General features: G+C 41.0%; 1 protein-coding gene across 1 annotated transcript in view; it reads right to left on the minus strand.

The window, feature by feature from the left end:
- FLT1 (fms related tyrosine kinase 1) overlaps positions 1–25,862 on the minus strand; it is a 111,312-nt gene that overhangs the window by 25,104 nt on the left and 60,346 nt on the right. Inside the window, exons 12-16 of the mRNA XM_008924619.3 lie at positions 23,711–23,819; positions 16,012–16,302; positions 11,122–11,268; positions 9,076–9,207; positions 2,764–2,870 (exon numbers count right to left, since the gene is read on the minus strand). Coding sequence (XP_008922867.2) covers positions 2,764–2,870; positions 9,076–9,207; positions 11,122–11,268; positions 16,012–16,302; positions 23,711–23,819 — 786 coding nt within the window. The remainder of the gene's footprint in view (positions 1–2,763; positions 2,871–9,075; positions 9,208–11,121; positions 11,269–16,011; positions 16,303–23,710; positions 23,820–25,862) is intronic.

A 25,862-nucleotide genomic window follows, 5' to 3' on the forward strand; every position in this document is an offset into this window, starting at 1 on the left:
GGTTAGAAGTTGTGCAAGACTAGTCATCAGGAGACTAGATATTATACTTCAGAAACTGCTTACAAATTTTCTTCACAATTTTTTTATTTCTTTGGTATCATTGCTGAAAAATTTATGCAAATTATTAGAGCTTGAAGGAATTTATAAACAGCCAGACTCAAAGACATAATTTAAAACATACCATTTCAAAAGAAATCGCCAGTGCAGTTTCTACTGAGCAAATGGATTATCCATTTCACATGAGAAATGTAAGGAAAGATGAATCTGATCTCAAAGTTTTCTGCAGTTCATCCATTTTGAAATATATTGTCCTTCAAAGAGCATCTAGATTGCCATTTTAATTCACTGGACTTTTCTTGACACAGGAGTACTTATATTTCGATTGAAAAGGTTTGCCATAATTTGCTGCCTATTAGTTGGAATTTATTGGAAATCTCCTCAACTAAACTTCAACATGTTGCTTTTCCTAAACTTGTGGAAGTAGCACACAGGTGCAGGCACAAACATACAGATATATCCATATATTGTTTTTTTTTTTTAATTTGCTTTAATTGTCTTCTGTGACTTTCAGCTTTCTTCCTCTACTGATTGGAAAAATGTCCCTGATACCTGCATTTCCAGGCATTTTTGAGAAGGATATTACTAGCTGTGCATGCCTTGATTACAAGCACAACTGGACTAAAATGACAGTAACTAATAGTTGCTCGTTTAGTTGCTTTTCACCATACCAAAGTAGTCCCAAGAAAGATTGTAGTGATTCTTGGAAAAACTGAAGAGGCATAAAGCTTGGATCCAAACCATCCACTAACACTGAGCAGGACATGGATAAGTGGGATATGGGAAGAAACAGAAACCTGTGTGATGCTTCAAAAAGGGTGTTTCTAGATAGAGATGTGTGTACCAGATTGCTCCTAGCAGTCACATAGAAGAGCTTTTAAGTGGATTCATCCCAGAAAAAGCAATAGCAGAGTGGAAAAGTTCAGATAGCTTCCTGCAATTCTTCCTTCAGATGCACCAAATACCAACTTTTTGGCACAACTAGAGACTTGAAGTAACATTTTCAATGATGAGGAATTGTTGAGGATATTGTCTTTCTCTGTATGCATAACAGACAGGCTTCAAGAAAATGCTCTCAGAGAGGATGTATTTCTTTTCTGTTGCAGCAACATAATTTCTATATAAAGTTTAGCTTAAAGCTAATTCCAGACATAAATCCTTGAGAGTAAGGGTTTATAAGAGAAAAACAGAGAAGACCATAAACATAGACCAACACTAACTGGAAAGGCTCATCTGGAAAGGAGCCTTCATATGTCATCTAGTTAAAGTTCCTTGCTCTACAGCAATGATGATTATTTTTATTATCTTTTAACAATCTAAAAAGTTTTGGTTTCATAAAAAAAAAAAAATAATCTGCAACCCTTTGCTACATTTAAAACTCAAATTTTTCCAGGAGTTTGCAGTTATGTTACAAATTGCTTCATCATTACTGGTGAGCATTTAGTACTAGTCCCCCTTGCCTTGTAATTTTGCTTACAGCTATGAAGTTTCTCCACAGCTTCAGCCGATTTCTGCTTTTCTTTCTTCGCAAACTCCCATGCGTCTCTCCTTACTGAAGTTTGTGGCAGTAAGAATACAGGCAGAGTGACTGCTGCCATGCCACCCTGGTTCAGAGGTCCATCAGGCTGCACCAACCTTTAGCAATCATCACGCAGCTACGTGGGATATGCTCCACTGTGGCAGCTGTGAGCTGACTCCTGTGGTGTCATGCTGTGATACCTCTTGGGCTGGGAGTGTTCAGAGCCACAGTGGAGGAGTGGGGAGAGGGGGGCATGCAGCCATTTCTCATCTCATATCTTGCAGTGCACCCCGTCGCCCCAATACTGCCGTTCCCTCAAACCCATCTTCTCCTGCAAGTTACCCTGAGATCTTTCTGAGCTACTGAGGAGTTGTATTTTCTGCTTATGAAAGATGCTGTGGTTTAACCTGCCCACATCACACGAAGCAGGTGTGATGCTGTCAGCAAAAAGGGCTTTAAGCCATCACAGTCAGCCTTGGAAAAGAAGGAGGGTCAGATCCAGGGGCAGTTAACTTTATCACACTGATAGAGGATCATCTCTCTAGAGGCTGCACCATCAAAACTGCTTCAGTAAAATATCACTTCAGAAGTGATATAATTATACCTGACACTGTGCAAACCAGACCCCAGCAGTATCTATGAAGATCTGTCATTCCCACTCAGTCAGATCTTCAAAGACATTAAGATGCCAAACTCCCACAGCTCTTATAAGGGAATGGGAGGGATGCCTTTGGTGGGAGTCAGACACACAGATTCTTGTGACCCTCAGAGCCTTGTCCTCACCCAGACTTTGCTTCCTGGCTTACTCATACTCAGCCTTGCAAGTCACGGTTCCCCAGCAACCACAAGCAGCCTGGTGATTGCACCAGGAGCAAAGGTGAGTGGTATTACAGAATCAGAGAATATTTTGAGTTTGAAGGGACCCACTAGGATCATCAAAGTCCAACTCCTGGACTTGCACAGGACAACCCTAAGAGTCACACCATGAGCCTGAGAGCATTGTCAAAATGCTTCTTGAACTCTGGCAGGCTTGGTGCTGTGAAAGTGGTGGTGCTGCAGTAAGTGAAATGGAATTTGTTTTTTTGGTAAACTCAGAAATTCCATTGGCCTGGGAAAGATTTTCTAGTATGAGCAAAGAGCTGTCAAGGAGAGGCAGGTGTCACCAGGAGATCCCAATCTGTTCTTACCCTCTTCAGCTTGCGAATGAAGAGGGTCAACAGGAGCCAGAACAGTGTCGCAGCCACACAGGTACAGGTCAGGGTTATCAGCTCCAGGTTTGACCTCTCTGATATGCCTGGGAAAATCAAGCAGCAAACATTTTAGAAAACGACCTGCAAAGCAAGGGCACTTTATGTTTTTTTACCATTAAAATAAAATACCAGGAAGGACCAGCTGCTTTTCAATGGGGCATTAATCTCTGTTTGGACTGGATCACAGAGCCAAGAAAAAAGGTCTCCTGCAGTCTCAGGAGAGGACAGGGCTGCACAGAGGGGATGGCTCTGCTGGCCCTTTCCCAGGGGCAGTGCTGTGGTGTGAGAGCTGCTGATAATACACAGGAGAAACTCCAGGGAGGGCTTGTGCAGGCACCAGTGAATCCAAGTGTGACCCAGGGCATACTGCAGTGCTGCTGCTTGTGGTTTGCTGTCCAGGACATGATGCCTTTCCTTGAGCACTGCTCAGAGCTCTTCCCTGCTGATGGCTGAGCCCTGCAGCCCACACCTCCTTCCCAGCTGTGCTGGAAACCCACCAGCCCTCAGCAAAACACTCACTGGGGTAAAGCTGGGGGTTCCTTTGGAGGCTCATGATGCTGCCAGCAGGAGTCCATGAGCTCTTCTTCCCATGGCCTGGATAGATCTTATCTGGCACCTGGAAGATCGCTCATACAAAGCATGGCACAGGGGCCCCATTCCCACAGGTCAGAAACCTAGGGCGTATGGCCCAGTGCTCCCTTCAACTCACTGGTTCCCCAGTGGTCTCTGTGCCCTCAGGTCTCCTGCTGGTCACACCAGCAACACAGGGCCAGGCTCCTTGAGGGGACAGGAGGCCCTCTCCTTTCCCAACAGCACCCCACAGAACCCAGCAGGCAGGGAGAGCTCTCCAAACCAGGGAACAAATTAAGCGCAGAAAGGGAAAAACAAAACCAACAATGACTGAAAACAGAGCAGCAAGAAAACATGAACATTACAAATCTGGAGAGTATTAGAGCCCACTGACAGATCTTAAAAAAAGCCAAAATAAAACTCACTTCAGACTGCTATTTAGGGATGTGTAAAATAGTTTCAGAACAATCTGTTTTGTAAATTCTGTGATCAAGTCAAAATCCCACACTTCCCACAATATGTTTTCCATCTGATTGGTAGCAAATGCAAGAAGAACCCTCATATTCTGCCACTTATTTTGAAACACCCTCTAGACAGGGGAAATGAGAGGATGAGGAGGACTAATTCTGAACATGATTTCACAGTAGTTTTGTCAACTGCTTTTGCATACTTTCAGAGCCCAGCAGCTTGGTGTTACTCCAGACACATGAAAAAGGGATGATTGATGTCTCACTGGTGGGTTTATGCGGTAATCCAGAGGGATGTGTTGCCTGGTTTTAGGCAAGACTAGAGAGCTTTGTTCAGAGCATATGAGCATATTGCCTAATTAGCATAATGTCTTCCCTCCCTAAAGGTGATAATCAGATTTGTATTCACGTCCCATATCTAAGATTGCTCTGGTATGTCCATTCTGGAGCTGTGAGAATAAAGCTCATTGAGGAAAAATACAACTGCAACTACAAATGAAGATATAAAGTATCTATTCTCCAAGAGTGCTATTTTTTCACAAGCATTTGTGTAAGTACTTGATTTAGACATGGAACATAGTGATGGCATAAATAATACAGCCTAATGCAGTTTGCTTGTTCTCTGGCATCAACATTTCCTTTTACATATGGATACTCTCCTCTTGCTTCTGAGCAGCACACGTGCAGATGATGAATAATAATTTCTGACATTTATTCAGCAAAACCTGGAGGGGCTGAAGTTCATTTTTTGCCACTGCTCCATATGGCAGGACACAGAAAACAGAACACTTGAGGCATGATGGTGCTGCCAGTCCTGGGGTGGAAGACAGTAACCCTTTAACCACTACAGTATGCTGCCCAGGAGTTAAAAAAGAGACACAAAGGTGCTGTCTTTGAAATGTTCAAGCAAACATAGAAAACTAGAAAGCATTTCCCAAGACGAGGTTGGGCTGGGTTATCAAGCGCCAGATTCCTAGTCTTGCTAAAAGCCTTGAAGTTAGAGCTCTCATGTGGGTAGGAAAAGGTTTGATTTGAGGCAGAACAGACAGAAACACTCAGAAGATGTCTTAGGATTAGCAGAGTTTGGAGAGCCTATAGGTAGGACTAAATCCCTCTCTCTGCCTACCAGCCCAAGATTTCTGGCTTCCCCTTACACCTCCCTGCCAAATATTTACTCAACAGCCACCTTGTCAGACAAAGACTTTCCCTCGTGTGAAGCTCTGTCCCATCTGCCTGACACATTGCCACAAGCAGCAGCCCCCTTCCCGCCCCAGAGCCCCTCTAAAAGCCCTCCCACACTATACCATGTCTCTGCAGTGCTGCAGAGGGGTCAGGAGGGGCGAGTGAAGAAGTGCCACCAGCAGCACTTCTCTCTCTCAGTAGTAACAGAAGCCACCAGAACTGTGCAAATATGCCAGGATGAGAGCCTGGATTAATGTGCCAATCCCTCCAGCTACAAGCTCAAGCCTTTGGTTGGCACGGACTTGCTCATTAGGATTTCAGTTCTAAACACCTAAACATTAAGCTGTGGTTTAGGTGTCAATTGGGGGAAAAATAATGCCTGGGGCAACAACACTACTCTGCTGCACCCAAAACATCCCTGACCCCTACCCTAATGGGACCTACCCTGTTTAATCCATGTGATCCCATGATCGCAGCAGTGCAACAGTGAGATGGGTTCTCAGAGTTGCTGAGGAATTTCCATCCTTGGAGGTAGTCATAACCTAGCCAGATAAAGCAATCACTGACTGGATGTACTGTTGGTGATAACTCTAGTTTAAACTGAGATTGAACTAGAGAATGCCAGGACTCCTTTACACCCCACTTTGGTGGACTTCTGAGGTAACGTGAGTCTAAGTGTTCGCCTTTACTCTTGCAGACATAAGACATAAATCAGGCTGAACTTCACTTAATAGCAGAGGGAATTCCAGTTAAACTTCATGGAGAAGTTCCTGATGACTTCAGTGACCCAAAGGCACAACAACTTTTTGATATACAAAGTCAGAGAGGTTAGGTAGGTAGGGAGGTAGGTAGGTAGGTAGATAGATGAATGGATAGAGAAACAGATAGATAGATAGACAGATAGATAAATGATAGACAAAGTTATTATTAAAAACTTAATTAAATGAAAGTTATTTAAAAGGCAACACACCATTTTCATAGTGTCAGAATAGTCCAGTGAATACTTAGTAAGTGTGATACTTTCCTTTTCAACAGCAGGGTTCACATTAAGTTATCAAACACCACCTTTAAGACAGGACACATTGCTGTATTCATTTGCTTGTTATACATTCATATTTCAGCAAGCATGAGTGTAAAGGATGCTCCTTCCTTTTTCAGCCCATCCACTTCAGGATGAAGCATCTCTGCAACTAGCTGTATCCCTGGCTCCTGCTGACAGGGAGTGTGAGGGCCGTCCTTAGGAGAAGCAGGGCAAGGCTTCCATGGCAAGTCCTCCACTCTGTAAGCAGATGACCCCCAAAAGAAAGCTGCCCAAGAGCCTGTGTCCCCCATGTGCTAAGCAGCATGTGTCCCCAGGCTTTTAGGTATACAGTGTCCTCCATCTGCTGGGTGCTCTGGCAGCCATTTGCTGTTTCTGTTCTGTCCTTGCATATTTGCTGCCTCTTTGGTTCCTCAGCCAGGAGCAAGAGGAAAGCTTGCTCTGACATGCTCACAAACATGGTTCCTCTTCTACTCAGACAGCCCAGTAACTCCTGCTTCCAAACTAAACACAATCTGTGATTATTTAAAGACAGTCCTTTGATTCCACCATCCATTCATCCATCTCGGATACAAAAATAACACATTGTTTTATCTGTGAGTATAAGAATTTTTTTCAGAGGAAATAAAGAGAGCAGACAGTTTCCTTCCTGACTCATTCACCACTCTTCCAATCTGCTAAACATGACCATTGACATGAGGCACTGCTCCACTCTCTTTGATCTGTGGTCCCATATTCTGAGAGCTGCTGGGATGGAGGGAAGGTTTTGGTGCTCACAGAGGCAGGCACAGGGCCTGTGTTTCTAAGAAACACAAAGAAAGTGGCAAAGCCTAGATCTTGCCTCTCCAGGCTCAGGGATGAGGTCAGAGGCTGGCATTCCCTGGGAGAGGGACAGGCACTCCAGACCAGTGTAGGAATGAGTGAAAAAACCTCAGGTGAATTCCCTTCTTGTAGTAGGAAAAGGGTGGAAAGGCATTTTCCTTGATCATAGTAGTCTTTCTTTTTAATGTCCAGTCTCAAAGCCATAAATTTTAGTACAGTAGTCTTCATCTCCTGCTCCCACAGGAGTCATACAAGGACATTGCCAGTGGTCCCTCAGGACATATAACCAGAGAAGAAGCTTTCTTGGCTGCTCTCTTTTCTCTCTTCTGGAGTAGGAGATATGATTTCCTAGATACCATCTGACAGAATGCTTGTGGTTGTAATAAATAGACAAGCTGCAATGATGTTAAAAATCAATACAATAATGAATGACATAGTCCAGGACTATCAATTAGTAGGATGCATTGGACAGCAAGTTACTCTTTTAGCTATTACAGCAGCCTTAAAATCCTTAGTGTCATCAAGGCACCTCGAGGGAGGTAATTCTGCCTTTTGACTCCACTCTCATAAGACCCCATCTGGAGTGCTGCATCCAGCTCTAGGGTGTCCAACATAAAATGATGTGGATCTGTTAGAGTCAGTCCAGAGGAGGCTACAAAGATGATCAGAAGGCTGAAGCACCTTTCCTATAAAGACAGGCTGAGAGAGCTGGGTTTGTTCATCCTGAAGAGGACAAGGCTGTGGGGAAACCTTATAGCACCTTCCAGTACTTAAAAGGGGGCTACAAGAGACCTGGAGAGGAACTTTTTCCCAGGGCATGGAGTGATAGGACAAGGAAGAATGATTTAACACTGAAAGAGGGCAGGTTTAGATTAGGTATCAGGAATAAGTTCTTTACGGTGAGGGTGGTGAGGCACTGGCACAGATTGTCCAGGGAAGTTGTAGTTGCCCCATCCTTGTCAGCGTTCAAGGCCAGATTGGATGGGTCTTTGAGCAATCTGGTCTAGTGGAAGGTGTCCCTGCCTTGGAACTAGAGGTTATTTAAGGTTCCTTCAACCATTCTATGATTCTATAATTATTCATAAGCAGATAGGCATTTTTAACTCCTTTATTTCACCAGTTAGGCCAGCCCATGTAAATATACTTATCCCTGACATTTTAAAGCAAAAACATTATTGTATCATCACCATTAATTCAGACTGATAACACACTCATGGTAGAAAATCAATACTGATTTAGTAGCTGTAATTGTCTTGAGCTGTAGGGCAGTATCCAAATACTAAGTAGTATTCAGATACATTAAGCCATTGTACGAGAACACCCACAAACACATAATCCCTGCCCAAGACACCTGATGATACTCAAATTTTCTTCTATAACAAGAAAGTAAATGCATTTAGGACTCTTTACTTAACACATGAGGTCAGTAGAATAGATTATGCCAAATTTAATTCATACATGGCACTGACTTATATGGAGGATGTCAATCTACTTCTCTTATCTCATAATTTATGAGCCAAAAGGGTATTTAATGAAATCAAAAGGTCACTGAATAGAATTTATTTTTATGCAGTGTAAAATTAATTGATAGAAGTCACTGCCACCAGCATGGGTTGAGATTGTCAGAAGGCAGAACAATGCTGGACTTTTAAATGAATAGCAAACTATCTCAAGTAATGGTTACAGAAATAACTAGGTCATACCTACTTCTTTGTAGTAGCACCTTCGCATTTGTAGCTATCGCTAGGGTAAAATCTTCTAGTCTTATTTGGCGGTTCACTTTACATTGAAAATAAACAAATGAGAATATCCCAGGCCACTGATTTCTATGGAATTAACCTGAAATGTGAAAATGTGTGGGTAGGAGAGAATTTCTTACTGTTTTTTGTTTGTTTTGCTGATACTAAATTTACATTTATCACCTACCCTGACCTGATCTTTGTTGGGTTGAAGCAATTATTCTTTTTAGGTCAGTGTAAACACACACTGAGTTAGCATTTCCTGCTAGGCTTCCTTTCCAACCTGGTACGCTTCCCTTGCTAGGACTTCCTTCAGATTGCTGCCTTCAGAGATCACCAGATGAGTCTCAGGTCATACCCCTGCCCTTCCAGCCTGAGTAAGAACATCACTCTGGAAAGCTTGCACTTCCCATTTTATGTCATGCTTTACCTTGTACCGTGACATATGCTGCACTCTCCACGGAGCCTTTTAAGTTGGTGGCTATACACTGGTAAAGTCCTTCATCCTCCTCTTTTACTCTTTCAATAAACAGCATTCGGCTTCCGGGCCCTAAAATTATTCCTGTGGAATGAAATATTTGCAATGAGAGGGAGCCAGGATATAAACAAAAACTGGCCCTTGTGTAATAATATCTGCTTCAAGTTCTTCTCAAAAGAAATATGAGCCACAGACTGCACAGCACAATGTTATCTGCAGGAAAGCCAAACATACTTGGACGCTCTGTGAATGTTTTGGAAATCACTGTTTGCAAAGCACTTGGGTGAGTGAAAAAGCTCAGGCCAAGGAAATGATCTTGGAAGCACTTGGAAACACTGTCTGTGTTGATTAGCACTGTGCCTAGGCTTTCATCCAGGTGAATCCTTCAGCGTGTCTCCAGCTTTTGGAAAATGGGTAGTCTGATTACTGCACTTACAGGCATGGGTTTGCTCCGCCAGTAGTTCAAGCTTAGAGCGCTTCCAAAAGATACCTAGACTGCCCCTATGGGCAGCAGACTTGTCTCAAATCTCACTTGCCCATGTGGCATGGAATGGTGGTCCCCTTCACAAAAGGACCCTAGATAGTGCATGGAGAGGTCCCATGAGGTGTACCCTAAAACACAGGAGTCACCTGAAGTTTCAACATCTTGTTTATTCCAGCTAGGTCAACCCAGTAGCCAGCCTGCGCAATACTCCAAGAAGCAAGGAAGAGGCAGGGAGCAGATTTGGCCTCAGGACTGCCTGCTGCTGAGGCACCCTATAGCCAGGAAATGTGCAGTCAAGTACACACTTGTGTTTGGCTCCATCATAACTACAGTCCAATCAAAATGTATTCCCACCATCTATTTTAGGCACCTAAGAAAAGTACTCTGACTTACCCTCTGGAAACATCTTCGTGGCTCCTAATTGTATGTGTTCTATTATACCCAAGTTAGACAGATAACATTCATTTTAGAGGACAGCGTTATTAATGCACATTACAACTATGTGGTCACCATAAAGCTGCATGGAATCTGGCTCTAGATTAAGTTTAGTGCTTGGGCTGCAAGTCTGTACAGGCTTATAACTCACTTGGAGAAATCCTCAGACTTTTTTCCAATTGTCTTTATTCATGCTATAGTAATTTCCAATAATGCAGGACAGAACCATAACCACAAACTTCCTAAAACATTATTATAGAAGACTACACTTATAACTCAAGATCGTATGGACCAAACCTCTTTGAACATTTTTATTGAGCCTGTAAGACTAGCTCAATGTGTGCTTTTGATCCAAAAGTGAATGAATTCCCGTGACAAAGGTTTTGCCTTTTCCTCTGTCATTCATCTCAATCTGAAATCTCCAAGGAACGCTTCCATGGCTGTGGTGACAGCAGCTGGACATTTAGTCTTAGCTGATCTTTGAAGCCACATTCCAGTCACAGCAGTAAACATCTCCCAAAGTTTTCCTGTCACTAGAATATGTCACCTGGGAAACTGTTCCTTTCTGTTGCACGAGACCTGGATTCCTCTGCTGCCAGTAGACACGTTTCAGTTTTGGACATCCCAGATATGGATTTAGTGTTGTAGCTTGTGACTCAAGAATAGACTTTGAATGCCTTACCACAGACTCCCGCTGGTACTCCCATACACAACGCAATACAAACAGATCGGTTTTCTCTTGCTTAGCTATCTTCTGGCCAAAACACCCTATCCTTAGGCTCCCTCTATAGTAAATGGAGGGAAGTATCTTTCTCTGGAGATGACTCTTATAAGATGAAAATTTTTTTCCACTGACTCCATAGAGACTTGTTGTGTCTAGACCTCCAACCTGGCTCAGGTTTTGGATTGAGACAGAACAATCTGGAGCACCTGTGTTGCTGCCTCCCTGCCTGGAATACCTTGGCAATACTTCTTCCTTGTGTCTGGCTGCTGATACCAATGACACTACAAATGACTACCTATGGCAGATGGGTTAATAAACAGCCTGTCAGTGGTAGGTGAGTACACAGAGCTCTCACCTGGTTCTTGCTGTATTTCCTCATGGTTTTTAAACCAGGATATCTGGGGCTCAGGGATACCACGAACCTGGCACTCCAACATGGCAGATTTACTGGCGTTCACTGTCTGATCCGTAAGATGCTGCAGCAGGGCTGGTGCCTCTTGAGCTACAAGACAAAACAACACCTCTGTTTTACATTCTTGTAACTAGGGGGTTTTAATTATCTTCCCTACACTCATTTTACTGATGTTAGAGACTGCTATGGCTGTTCTACCAAGGTCATTGTTCACTGGTTTTATTTACTCTTTCACTTTGCTCAAGAGTGTTGGGTGTGTACAGAGAACTCCCATTACTCAACAGTAGCAGCTTATGATGACCAGTGGAGACCCAAGGATGACATTGTTCAAGAGATTTTCTCAGTTCCATGACCTACCATGTTTGTTTTTATCAAAAGTAATGAGTTCCTATGAAAGCTCAGTTTTTCACCATCAAAAGAAACAAACTGTGAACCAAAGATTTTAACAATTATCAGGACAACCTTGTAGCAGAGTATCTCAGTGTTGCTAATGGCACCATACAGATCTGTACACCATAATATCCATGAATGTGACTTTTATAATTTACTTAAAGAGTAGAGTTACAAATCATATTTGTTAAATTCAGTCAAAACCCAGAAACTGTAAGCACAAAAGCATTGTCCCAAAGTCTTCATAAATTCTTCCACTTTTGTGTTTCACATATTTGGCTGAATGTAACAAGGCCTGGCCAAACCACACCACAGCATTTGAGAAACACACTATAAACTTCATGTTAAAGTGTCCCTGAAAGAAGCAAAGTAATCTCATCATAATTTCAACACTTTGCCACTCCTTCCCTCATCTCATACAGAGATGGAGGCAGTTCTGACAAAGGTCAAGATATTTGTGACTTTTGTGCACATTATATGGCAACATTTTTCATTCACATTTGCAACTCTCATTAAATTCTTTTTGGTATTTTGGTCCATTGAAAGCAGTGACAGAGAATTCAAGGAGCTCCTGAGCAGTGTCGCAGATGCAGATGCTCTGCAGATTCCCTCAAATTCCATGATTGTTTGCAACCTTTCCCTTCAAAGACACTGACAGGATCAACAGTTTCTAACATAGTAAGACACACATTCCAAATATGAAACAAAACAAAGCAGAAACCAACTCCACAAATATTTTCTTTTAAACTGCAACAGATACCAATACACCAAGTTCAATATCAGATGAATATCTGATATTCTGTGTTTGGAAGATTATTCTCTATCCTTACAGAAAAACTACGCATCAGACATTTCCATCTTCATAATGATTCTGTTACCAGTTGTGAATAAAAACTCTCTAGAAACCTTAAGCACCTGTGTACCACCAGCTTATGCAGTGTGCATGAGCCCCACAGCACTAAAAACACTTTTAAAGTAGGCTATCTTTGCTCCTTGAAACTAACTCCAGCATAGTCATGACCATAAAATGACCAGTTTGTGCTTTTCTGAGCTGCAAGCCAGTTATTTCCATAGACATAGCTGTTTATTGTTTACAGCATAGTAGACAATCTGTTCTCTCTTCCCAAAAAGTATTGTTTATGAGAGATGCTGTAAAGTAAATTCTTCATCGCATACCTACACAAAGACACAGTCAACTATATTTGACTTGCAGCCAAGAAGACTGCCCTCTTCTCATTGATACCTCGCCTCGATTTTTGCTCTGTTCTCATTTTTCACACTATGAACAGGTACAGTCTGATGCATGTCCACGTACACATGCTGAGAAGAACTCAACAGTTCACATTTATCAGCAGTCCCTGATAGACACCCCATCCCAGACATCCAAAATGAAAGCAGACAAGATGACACAACAAAGGCAAATCACACGTTCTGTGAGTTGTGATTAATTTTAATTTGTTTATAGCCATACACTAAAGATGGGTTTTCATATTAAGAAAAGTTTTTTGCTTAAAACTTAAGTCATCATTCACACACTTTCGGTAATTTCTCTGCTGCAATCAGCTGACTTTTCAAGGACTTGGTCAACATGAGGATTATTCTCTTCTGTAAACCACCTGTTTTCTCCCGTTCATTTTTGCCTTGAAGCCAAGGGGAGCAGTTTTCAATGTCCTACTCTGCTCACTCCAAAGCCGAGGGGCTACCCTGGCCACCAGCATGCACAGTGCAGGGCTCAGCACCCAGGGCAGCCCCCCAGACTTGACTCCAGTCTTCATGCTTGCCCACAAATGCTGCCTTGTTGGGCCAAGCTCTGCTCTCAGTTACTCCAAGGAACTTCATTGTAGGCAGAATTTGGCCCAGGGGAGTGGCAGAGGGGTTACAGAGGGGAGAAGGGGACACTGGCGTCAAAGTACTCATCTGACCTGGAGTGGTAGAGTGGGCAAATTTGCATTTCCAAAAGCAAACAAAGGGGAAAAAAATCACAATTTGTTAATTTTGGGGTTTACATTTGTATGCCATCAATTTTTGCCCTTTGTTATGATTATGTTGTCTGTTCACTTATTTTTATTAATCAGTACAAAAATATAAATACAAGCTTTATTTTTGACACTTAAAAAGAAGAAATATAATTCACACCTTTCTCCCTAAATAATATATTACACAACAAAAGGCAGAGAAAGTCCCCAGACCCACGAGATTCTCCAGTCACCTGAGGACATCAAAAGTGACATCAGTAGTTTTTATCTGACCACCAAGAACTGCTTGTCTCAAATGTTTCCTGTGAGCATTCTCTGAGCCTCCCAACACGGACAGCCACATTGGGATGTTATGACATCCTTACACAGTGTGGCCCTCTAAGTGCTGGTTGAGACTAGGCTAGTGGGATATCCACTCAGCAGTGATATACATCATTGCAATTCACAACAATTTCACAGAAGAACAGTCTAATCAACATATCTCTTTTTTTTTTTTGACCCAAATTTATATTGCCTGGCAACTGATTGCTACAAGTCATCATGCTCTGGCTCCCAAGGCCATGGAAAATTCATAATGTCCTGTCATCACCACCCACCTTGCCATCAAACATCTTCCCACAAAATACCCCAGGAAAAAGGGGGATTCTGTATTGTAATTCTTCTGAAGACTTGCAAATGCTAAAGAGTGCACTTGCTCCATATTTAAGCAGTCACCAATGACTTCACTTGCTTTTTAGTCATGTTCTAGGAAAAAAGAGAGCCTGATCCCTTTGCAAGAGCACATTGTTTCTGGAAGCCATCACACTAATAATGAACAAAAGAGTTACTGTATAGAAGCAGGCTATAGGTGCCATTTCAAGATATAAATGATTATTCTTTTCTTTACTCTGACAACTTCCAGGTTATCAATTGTTTTCTAAGCATTTTAGGCTCCATGAAACTGGCATTATGGGGAAATGCTATTGTTTACCCTTTCACACTTGACAAAAGCAATTCCCACGTGAAAGGCAAGTTTAGCCGTGGGACACAGTCTCGATACCTAAAGGAGGAAATAGTTGGGTGAGTTCCCAAGCGCAACAAACTGTCATGTTGTCACCCTCTATTTTAAAAGCACAGCCACTTTGTTCCTTTTCTATTTTGGTCACTACGGTCTGTTTTGTTATGGCTTATGTAAATGCTATATAAATGATCGATCATAAATGTAACCAAAAATAAAAAGCTATGTATTGTAAAAAAATAAAGTTATCAGATCTATTAAAAATAGCAACTTCTTCCTTTTACAGAATTTATAATACACAGAAACATCCCATAGTAAAATCATGACAATGGGGAAAAAAAGGGGAAACACTCACAAGGAATTCTTAAGTTGCCCTTAATTCTCCTTCAGAAGTTTGGCTGGTTCTTAATCCCCATAATAAATCCAATTGTCATTTGCATACCAAAAGAGTACTTTTAATGGCTTCAATTTTGAACTTGTATTTTAAGAAATGTATTAACTCACTGTGCCAGTTGAAACCTTGACAGTCTTGTTACTGTAACATTCCTCATTTAATTAAATCATTACAACATTACAAATTCCTGAATCTTCAGGCCAGGAGCAACACTCAAAATTTTATCAGTAGTTTTTTACATTAGTGCAGAACTGACTTTAAAAATTGACCAACACAGCAACTGGAAGTCTACCTGGATTTATTTGGAGAAACATGGTTCATGTCTGTCAGTTTTAAAATCATCATTATTATAAATGATATGATAGGTCTGTGCATTATATCAACATTTTTATTTCTTCCCTGCATACTTCTTTTAGAAGATACTTTTAAGATTAATGTACTTTAGTGTAGAAAATAATTTCAAATAAATAAGCATTAGAACTTGCTCAGCAGGTAATATTTATAAGTCCATCAAGATCAGATTAAAATAAAAAATATATAGTCCAGTCAATCTCAAACTGAATTGTGCTCCTTCTGCACATTTAAGTTAGCTTATTAAATGTCCGTTGTTGACTGAAAACAGCAGTTTTTAAAGTTAATCAGTTTATTCAGCTTTGACACTTTTGATGAGGCCGATATCAAAGCAGAAGAAAAGAGTGATCCAAAGTTTTCCTTATTGCTCAGTAGGAGACAGCAAGAATAAAAATAACAACATGTAAAATGTAGCACGGGGCATCTTCCAAACCCCAGCTTCCACGTGCCTTGTCAAAGCAGAAAACACCCGTCTGAACTCAACTGGAAGCTCACGCATTAGGTTTTTGTTTGCTATTCCTCCTATATCCAAACCTTGGGGGAATGAGCACCACCTCAGGGCTTGAAAGGTAGCAACAGTAATAAGAAATCAAGATGATATGAGACACCTCTTACTGTTTAATGAGTCCTTTAATGTTTTACATCGCTTTGTGTTGTACAATCATTCCTTGTGCTTTTATATTTGAGGATCCGAGAGTAAACAGCCTTTTTGTTGCAGTGCTCACCTCTGATTGTAACGTCTTTCTTTTGAAGCACTTCTTTCCCCGTGTATATGTTCCTTGCTCTGCAGGCATAGGTGCCTGAGTGTGCCAGGGAAACGTTTTTGATGGTCAGAGTGAGGGTGGTGGAATACTCCTTGTTGTGAGACCTTTTTGCTTTTGTTTGATTGTTGACTGTCCTCGGTAAAATCCAAGCAATGTCTTTGTACAGGAATTTGTTGGCCGAACAGGACAATACCAAATTCTCTCCTTCAATGGGCATTTTTTCCAAACTAATATGGAATCCGCTTGGTACATCTGTCAAAAATCAAGAACACTTTTCAGTTTATATGAAGAGAATGAGACAAAATTAACACTGCATATATTTTCCCCCTTTTCGGGAAGTCTTTGAAATAATCAATGTCATTTTCTTCCTACTCAAGTCTGTAATCTTTCATATGCTAGGCTCCAGCTATTCTTATAATTTGTCTTGGAGCTATGAGACACTTGGGCACAGACATCAGTTCGTGTAAACTGAAGTTGCTCTTGGAAGTAATGAGTTTGTATAAATGTTATGCCAAGTTAAGACAGACTGGAGCAAGGTACCAAAAGCAGAATTGTTTAAAGACAGCACAGTGGGACTCTGAAAAAGGAGGGAAATTCTGATCACAGTTCCAGTTTATGAACTGCATAAGAGAAAATGAATCTTAAGAGGGCAGTATGAAAGTATTGCATTTCATCATGCTTGGTTATATTGTTTTCATATTATTCATAACTATTCAGATAAAGTGTGTCTATTTCTTAAAAATGCTTCAAGTTCTGAGAAATTACTGAACCTGTGATCACATACCTGAGATTTCCCTCGGAAATGAGGTATTTACCTTCCCCGCACTTAAAGTGTGCCAGACACACAAGGGGAAAGCAGAAAGTACCCTCTGGCCTGAGTGGCCAGCTGCATGTGGGCAGCACTAGGATGAAGATTACTTTGTTTAGGTGGCTTGGCATTAAACATAGGTGAAAAATATTTTCACCTGAGAGAAATCAAGGATCCATTTACTCAGTGTAAATATGGTTTAAGTTTTCGCCTCACAGCAGATAGTTCAGGCAGGAATAATTTAGCCAACAAGTGTAAAAAGTCATACTGGAAAAAGTATGTGGTTTATTGTAGTGCTACTTGCAGCTTCCTTCACCTGGTGAGTGTCACAGAGCAGTGGCTGGGTAAGCTGCCTCCCAGCTGCCTCCACCTGGGGCTCATCCCTCCAGCAAGGCAGTTATATCACTGACCTCAGGGAAAGTAAAGCAAGTTCCTGAGAGAAAGCACTTCCAAGTTTTACTCCTAGAATGCAAACTTTCTTGGCTTATTTGTAGCCAATATTCTGATAAAGTAATTTCCTTCTTCTCGGTCAAGTGACATCGACTTTGGCCATTTTCAATTGTTCTTTCACTACTAATTGCTACGGCACTTGGCTGTAAACTTGACTTGAAATCCTAAGAATGGCTTATTCTTTCATAAGGGAGAATTATACCTTCTTTTATTGTTTCTTAGAGTGTGAACAGCTCAATGCTGACTTTCAATCAACTCCATTCTTACCGATGTCGCTTTGGGTTTAATGTCACTTCAGTAAAATGTAGATCTCAAGTGAATAATATCCCACGCATTCTTTCACTAACCTCTTTCATTGATTCACCAATCCATCAGAAAGCTTGTCCCTAAATCCCCACATCACAAACTGAGCTGCCTTGCCTCCCAGGGGGACCACGAACATGACCTGCTCACTGCTGCCGTTTAAAGTTCTGCCTATTGAAAGCATCAGTTGCTCCCCATAATGTCCTCTTTTCCACACTTAGCCCTGAGTTTACACAGGGTAAGTGAGCTCCTGATAGTCCTGGATTGAAATTTCTTCTGACTGTAGATGCCTTCCAGGGAGAGACCTGATTTCTGATGGTTGAACTCATCATGCTCTTGCAGTGGGAGTAAAGTGTGTGCCTGTCATCAGCTGTAGTTCGGGTGTGTAGTCTGAAGATCAATCAAATGGAGGCACTGGAACTAAAATATTGGATTGGGTATTAAAGCCTGTTGTTTGACTTGCTCCACTCACATTTCATTGGGATTCCCTTTTTTCTCTCTCCAGCAAACAAAGCTTTAAGAAAAACTTCAAATTTTGTGAACTCATCTATGACTGACTATCATCAGGATCCTTTCTGATATGTTAGAGCACATTCTAATCTCAAGAATATGTTGACTGGAAGTGCTGCTAAGATGAAGCATTTCCATACATGGAGTACATCATATTTAGCCTTAGCTACTTGAATATAGTTGTTTTGTATATGGGCAGAAGTTTACGGCCCATGGAGTGACACAAGTTCCTCCAGAGGGCAATGCAAACCACCACTCTAGGATGAGTCAAATTCCAGAGATCCTGGCCCCTCACAGTTAATTATGAAGAGACCCTACATGACCAGCTTAGGCTTAGATATCTAACTTTGAGACTTAAATTAGATGAAGTGAATCCTATACTTAATTTTGTTAAAAAGCATTCAATTCAGATACACTTAAAACCAATCAAGGGGCCAACATTTTGAATATAGGTAAGCATTTGGAAGAAAGAAATTACTGTGTCTTACTCACAGTACATCTCAAATTGTTCTGATGTGCATTGGGAAAGCCAGAGTATTGGTTAGAAATACTAGTGATTTTTGCTTTTGAAGATGCCAGTACTCAGTAAAAGTTAAGAAGAGCCAAGCAAAACTCTTAAGATGAAACTAAAGATCCCTGGGGACTGAGGGAAATGGACTATTTTTAACCTAAAAGGATAGCGTGCCAACAGAATAATATAGTTACAACTACTTTCACGTTGTCAGGTCTGGAGCTCTTCCTCAATGTGTCTTCTGTGAAGAAAGTCTATTTTCTGAACAAATCCAGGGACAAAAGCAAAATGCACAGGATTCCAAGAGAATCATTTGTTTAAAGGCCAGGAGCCCCCTAATATATGACACCTCTCACTAATTGTCACAGGCTCAGGCTTGCTAAATAACGTGGCTGGGAATAATGTAAAAGGGTTTTATTTACTTTAGTGATTTGAAGCTTCCTGTGGAAATAGCTCCCAGGTTTCCTGATGGAAGATTTTGTTTATCTTTGCCAAGCACCATCAGGAATCTCAAAATAAAATGCGCTTAGTGTCATCGGGAAACCAGGAAGATAAGGCAGGGCTGTTCCTGTTTCACCCTCTGTAATTGCAAACACACCCATGGGCCTGCTGTGTGCCAGCAAAACAGCCCAAAATGTAGGGAAAGGGGCAGGCTGGAGGAAAGGGGGCTACCACAAATAAATTTGGTGGGGTAGAGTCTCTGTTGTTACAGAGACTGTTTCCATATCAGCAAGCAGGAGAACTTTCAGAAAACACCTTTCTACATTGCTTTTATATAAGGTTCACATCTACTTTTGAATTTTGAAAAAGGATTTGCCTTTAGAAGTAAGTCAGTGATCACACCCCAGAAATACCCTCTGATTAATAGAAGCCATAGGAAAGCTACTCAAAAGCCCATGGCATTGATGTCACACACTCTCAGGCACAGTATATAAAATTATATCACTTTCAAACCCCACAGAGAAAGACACGCAAGTTGCACTTGAAGCCCAGAAATAATGAGATTTACAGTAACTTAAGAAAGGACTTGTTCTTCCCAAGTTCTCTCTGCTAGCACTTATTTCCTCATGTTCACTGTTCCATGAAGGAGTGGAACATGTCAACTCCAAACTAGGGCTGCTGGGACAGGTTTGGCCTTCCCACCACCTTCCTAGTGTTTTCCATCTACAGTAAAGAGACTCCTCACACCATTATAGCCACTGGAGTGCATGCATTTTCTCATCCCCAGGAGAAGGCCTGAAGGAGACTGCCTCCAAGGAAAGGGATTCTTCCTGTTAAGAACAGGTTTTGCTTCCATCTGCTTTTTGGAGTAATTTCTGGCTTGTCACTTTTAGAGAGGACAGCAGCATCTTTTCCTACAAGGGTTCATCCTCTCCTGCTTAGACACGTCTCTTACTTTTAGACACTTTTGTGTGGTTCAGGCTGACTTCATACGGCACCAGCAGACTCAACAGCATAAGACAAATTAGCTCTAAACTGTCACACAAGCCCTGAAGTATTGGTTTTGGACTCATCAGAAGGAAATACTTTGCAGTGTCCTGTTCACATCCAACAGCATTTAAGGCTCTTGGGTTTTTACTCCCTCAGTGTGTTTTTGAGCAAATTCTGGGCATGTTTGTTTCTTCATGTGAAACACAGGCTCTACCCAGCCATGGCAGTTTGGTCTCAGCCTGATGGAGGATATCATGATGAGCCTAACTGGATTTTTGTAAGGACAACACAGCAGTACTGTTTATACTGCTTTCAATCAATGGAAGTGAGTGTCAGTAGATGATCAGGACTTTCCATGACACACAACTGAAGTGCTCAGCTCCAGGAACATAAAGGACAAATTCATTTCAACTTCACCACCATATAAAGAATGTTTGCCTCCAGTCAAGATACTAAGAATTTCCAAACCATAATAAAGCTGCCAATAAAGCTGCCACTCCTCTTTCTGGACACTAGCCAATATAAGATCTTCAAAGGAAGTCACAATTTTCTGCATTTTCTCGTGCAAGTTTTGGTATCAAGGAGAAGGATTTCCTTCTCTCCTTGGTTAAGATCTAAGAATGTGAGATCTAAGTAGGGAAATTAACTCCTTCATGTCAATTCACTAACATACCTGAAACCACCATCAAAACTTTGAAAGGGAGATTTGGATACAGCGAATGTGGCCCAATTCATTTGGTTTCAGGATGTCCCATATGACCTCTTGAAAACTGAAGAGTAAGAGTTAGAGAAGGCCAAATTCAGCATCTTTGCACATTAAAAGAGAAACAGTCTCAGCGAATGACTCTCAATGACTGCTCCATGTTACATGCGAAGTACCCACACAAAGAGGAGAATACAGCACAGCTGGCACAATAATTTGTGGAGACATGTATTGTTTAGCTTTCTGTCTGAACAGACAAAATGAGAGGATAGGGGCAAAAGCAAAACTGTGATTTGAGAGTGGGGACAACAGTCAAGGTGGCAAATGGTATTGTCACACTCATTAGTAGAACATGGAGACATTTTTCTTGTTTCTGTCCTTTACCAAACAACCTACCTATATGTCACTTATCTGTTTATACTTGTCATGTTTCTTACAAAATTTCTATATTTATAGATAACTGGTACTTTCTAAATGCAAAAGTGTATTACGATATGGAGCTTTAACAGCTGTAGACACCCACAAACAAAGTCTGTCAGGTGAAACTGTCCCAGCAGCACAACAGTGGATACTCTAAAAAGAAGTGACAAGTGCTCATAGCAGGTGACTGTTTAAGGACACTAAGGCGCCCATCTGCTGGCCTGACAGGGAATTATGCTGCCTTCTGGGAGGTAAGGTCTGAGATGTTGCTGAGAGGGTGCCACAGCTTGTCAAGAGCAGACTACTATTAATTCTACTCTTTCATGTGCTCATGAGTGATACTGCAAGCTAGAATCTGGGCAGACTCAAGGAAAACTATGAAGTCCTGGAGGTGCCAGTGAAAAGTATTGATGCCCAAGCTATCTTTTATTTCACATTACCAATTAGAAGAAAGGGTGCTCTCCTGGAAGTTCAAAACCACTTTATCTAAGTCAACAGATCCACACGGCTGGGAGCAGCTCTGTGGAAAGGGACCTGGAGTGGACAATAAGCTCAACATGAGTGAAGAGGGTGTTGCTGTGTCAAAAAAAGTCAACAGGCTGCTGGGTTGCATCAACAAGGGCATCACCAGCAGAGATAAAGAAGTCATTATACTCTCCCCAGCACTTGTAAGGCCATACCCAGAATACTGTGTTCGGTTTTGGTCCCCTCTATATAAAAAAGGATGCGGACAGTCTGGAGAGGGTCCAGAGAGGTGCCACAAAGATGATGATCAAAGGACTGGGAAGCCTGCCTTATGAGGAGAGGTTGAGAGAACAGAGTTTGTTCAGCCTTGAGAAAAGAAAGCTTAGTGGAGACCTTATCACCATGTTCCAGTATTTAAAGAGTGACTACAAAGAAGATGGAGACTCCCTTTTTACAAGGAGACACATTGAAAAGGTGAGGCTTAATGGCTATGAGTTACTCTTAGGGAGGCTTAATGGCTATGAGTTACTCTTAGGGAGATTCTGTTTGGACACGAGAAGAAATTTTTCACAGTAAGGACAATCAGTCATTGGAATAATCTCCCCAGGGAAGTGGTGGATTTCCCAATGTTGGGCACTTCTAAAATATGTCTGGACAGGATGCTGTGATTTTACCAAGAAAGGTTGCACCAGATGATCCTTGAGTTCTCTTCCAACCTGGTATTCTATGATTCTATTATGTCAGTCAGAATATTTAAAAAATATAAATTTTGGTCCGTGAAATTGGGAGGGAGGACATTTTTTGAAGTAGCTTTTTTTTTAACCAAATCTAGTGAGTGTGTGTCTACTCTCTTTTGATATCTCTCAGAATAGAAACAGAATGAGTTTCACTGAAATCACTCATCAGAATGATAAGCAAGAGAACGACAACATAAAAAAATCAGATAAAAGAAAGCAAAAATTAAAAGGGATGCATTAAAATTATTTTCCCCTTTGGGCTTTAAGATTATGATTTTGAGATTAAAGTATCTAAATATTTTAACCTTTTTGCCTTTTCTCATATTTTCAAATTAATTATCTTTCTTTGTGATCTACCCCGAAAATTGCTAACAGCCCAAGTACTCTATGAACTACCCCTTAATAAACAAAACAAAAATAAAATCTTTCAACAGAAAACAAATCCTTTGTAATGGCATGCGCAGACTTTACATTGCTAAATCACGCAGTAATTATTCCCAAAACTCATTGTGGGGTTTTTTTTCAATAATTCCTGAAGTAAAACATTTAATAATTTGTTTGTGAACTTGAAAACATCTAAACATATCTCATAATGAAAAAACAACTAAAAGCATACTCATACGTGCAGTTAACATTATGAGAATTTTCAGTGCCATGGCCCAAATGACATCCAAGGTTGCCAGTCTCAGAAGAGGAAACAAAACTCTATAGTTTGTACTCTGAGATATTCTGCCTACTAGTTGCCATAGTCCCTGAGATCTGTGAGGGGTACCCCAGACCCCCCTTGTCTAGCACACTGCCTGCAGACCCTGGAACTGTTCTAGACACCATATTGTGAGACAACCTGGTGGGCAACAGGATGAGGCTGTAGAAACCATCAGTGTCACACATGAAACTGGCTAACTGGTGTATAAAAATACAGTAAAATGTATGAAATGACTCTGCAGGAATGTATGAAATGTATGAATGACTCTGCAGGAATGTAAGAAATGTATGAAATGTATGAATGACTCTGCAGGAATGACTGCAGAGACTAGATGAACCAAACAGGGAATTACAGCTTGCTGCATTTGTAAGCAATTTGTCAAAGCAAAATATCTTCCTGGATATTTGATGGAGGAATGAGTCATTCTCCAATTTGGCGTCCTTCTTAGAAATCCAGACCAGCTGCTGTGCAAGCTACCTAAAGTATGGTATGAGTTTACAAGTGTATACATTACAACAATTCTCAAACTGTGGTATATTAAAAAGCCACAACGTCCTAGCAGTTATAATCCTCAGACCAGGAAACATCTTTGACTGTAAGGGGGACTAAATCTTACCTGTTACAATAAAGCTGACATTTCTTTCGGATTTTCCCACTTTATTGGATGCCATACAGCTGTAGATTCCAGAAGATTTGGCCTCAGCTACAACAAGAGTGCTAGCAGTCTGCAAAAGAAAGAAGAGGTTTAGTTCTCATTGGCTCAGCAACTCTGTTCCCTTCTGGTTTTTTTTAAGTCACCATTGGCAGTCCCATGATCCACTCTTTCCATTTGTTCAGTGATGGGCACCTCGGGGGCTATTTAAAGGAGATGTCACCATATACAGTTTTGGAAAGTATAAAAGAATAACAGGAAACAAGTTCCTTTACATTATCAGAACCATCACAACCAAAAATCTTTGAATGTGTCTTTCAGATCGATTTATCTCTCGATGGTGATGTAACGGTAAGCTATAAAACATGAAGCATGATACAGTGTGTTTCACCTGAGCAGCCTGCAATAGAAGAGCCAAACTGCAAAGGGAATAGGTGAGGCATGCCTCAGGCACTTGGATAATGCTGGGAAAAAACCCACAACATAGCTCCATTTGGCACTAAACTCTTTTGATTTCTCTTTCATTTTCCCACATATGTGTTAGGTGAGGAAGGACAGGGGCAAAACAGATGTGCTTTTTTGTACTATTTTCTCGTCTTGGACTTAATAATTCTATTATTAAATAATAATACGTCAGTTTTATTTACATTGTATTCTATCACCATCGTAAGAGGTCCATCACACTAAATATTTTCTCAGAGTTATATGACTTGCAAGATAAGACCTTCAAAAGCCAGGGACCAGCAATGTCTAATGTGCCTTTATAAAAATAAAAACCACCGTAATAATAAGAGCTTTACCTTCAGGGTGATGGAAAGACACAATCTAATGGCTTAGGTACTAAGCAAAAGAGGAAAGTTATACAGAAAAAACTGAGGTGTCATTCTATTATGGAATTGAGACATGGGGCATGAACATGAAGCTCATCAGTGTAACATGTTCCCAGTTACAACGTGGTAGCTTAATCTTCTGTCGTTCTGTCTCCATTTTACTTCTTCTGTAAAGCACATTTTGGCTGGAGTTACAGGCAGAGCTGGGATGGTGACAAAAGGAAACTGTATGGCCACAGAATCCTGTTTGGAATTATTTGGCTTTTCCAAAAACCTTAAAATCAGTTTTGTGCAATTAATACATTCTTTTAAGTCTACCTGATTGCTGGAGTTCAGAGACAAGCCCAAGAGGGTGAGTCAGTGATAAATAAGGACCAGTTATCTACATTTCTACATAAACACTGGTTGATTGTTTGCACTGCTTCTCTCTCTACTTGGAGACTTCATAGCTATCTCCAAACTCCTGGTGAACCCTTGATTAGTACAAATCTTCTGGCTTCCCAAATTTATTCTTTAGTAGAAAGAGTCTATTACTTTTCCTACTACTCAAGCAAACACAGTGGAGTCAAGTCATTTGATTTTGGCTTATTTGTTTTAGAAGACTGCACTATGATAAATTCACTGCAAATGATGCTAACAGCACCATTACCCTGTAAAGCTGTCTCAGTGGTCTGCTAACAAACTACATAACATTTCTAGGTAGAATTTTTCTAAACTACCTTTTTGGATGTTCTCTGAGATGAAAGAGGATCAATAATACTAGATACTTAATTACACATCTTAGAAAAAAATCATCCTGTTTTGCTAAATTCAAGAGGCTGACCTCTACAAATTTCTAATTATAAAGGATGGGTCCAGCTCTGTCTATATTTTGTCATTCTCTTTGAATTTCTTCAGTTTTTTGAACATAATTTTGCAAAGTGTGGACACAGGGCCCAGCACCAGGATTCCTGCAGCTATTTTATCAACACTAACTCAGAACAGAAGGAAGTCCCATAATGACTACCACAGAAGGCTGATGTGGGTGGTTAAAAACTATTTCTGCCATCCCAGACTTTTTCTGCTAGTTGGTATTAACTCATAGCAACTTTGCCCAGGTAGCAACTGTGACCTAAAATACACAGTGAAGGAGAATGAAGCTCTTGCTCTCTGACTCCAGGACACCTGTCTTTATCCTACTATACACAGAGGCAAAACATTTTTGAGCCCGAAAAATATATGCCAACTATTCCTCCCACAATTACTCCAATGGTTTGAAAAATTTTTGGTAGTATCAGACTGTATTT

This window comes from Manacus vitellinus, unplaced genomic scaffold (genome assembly GCF_001715985.3).
Source record: "Manacus vitellinus isolate BGI_N305 unplaced genomic scaffold, ASM171598v3 scaffold_2_pilon, whole genome shotgun sequence".
NCBI lineage: Eukaryota > Metazoa > Chordata > Aves > Passeriformes > Pipridae > Manacus > Manacus vitellinus.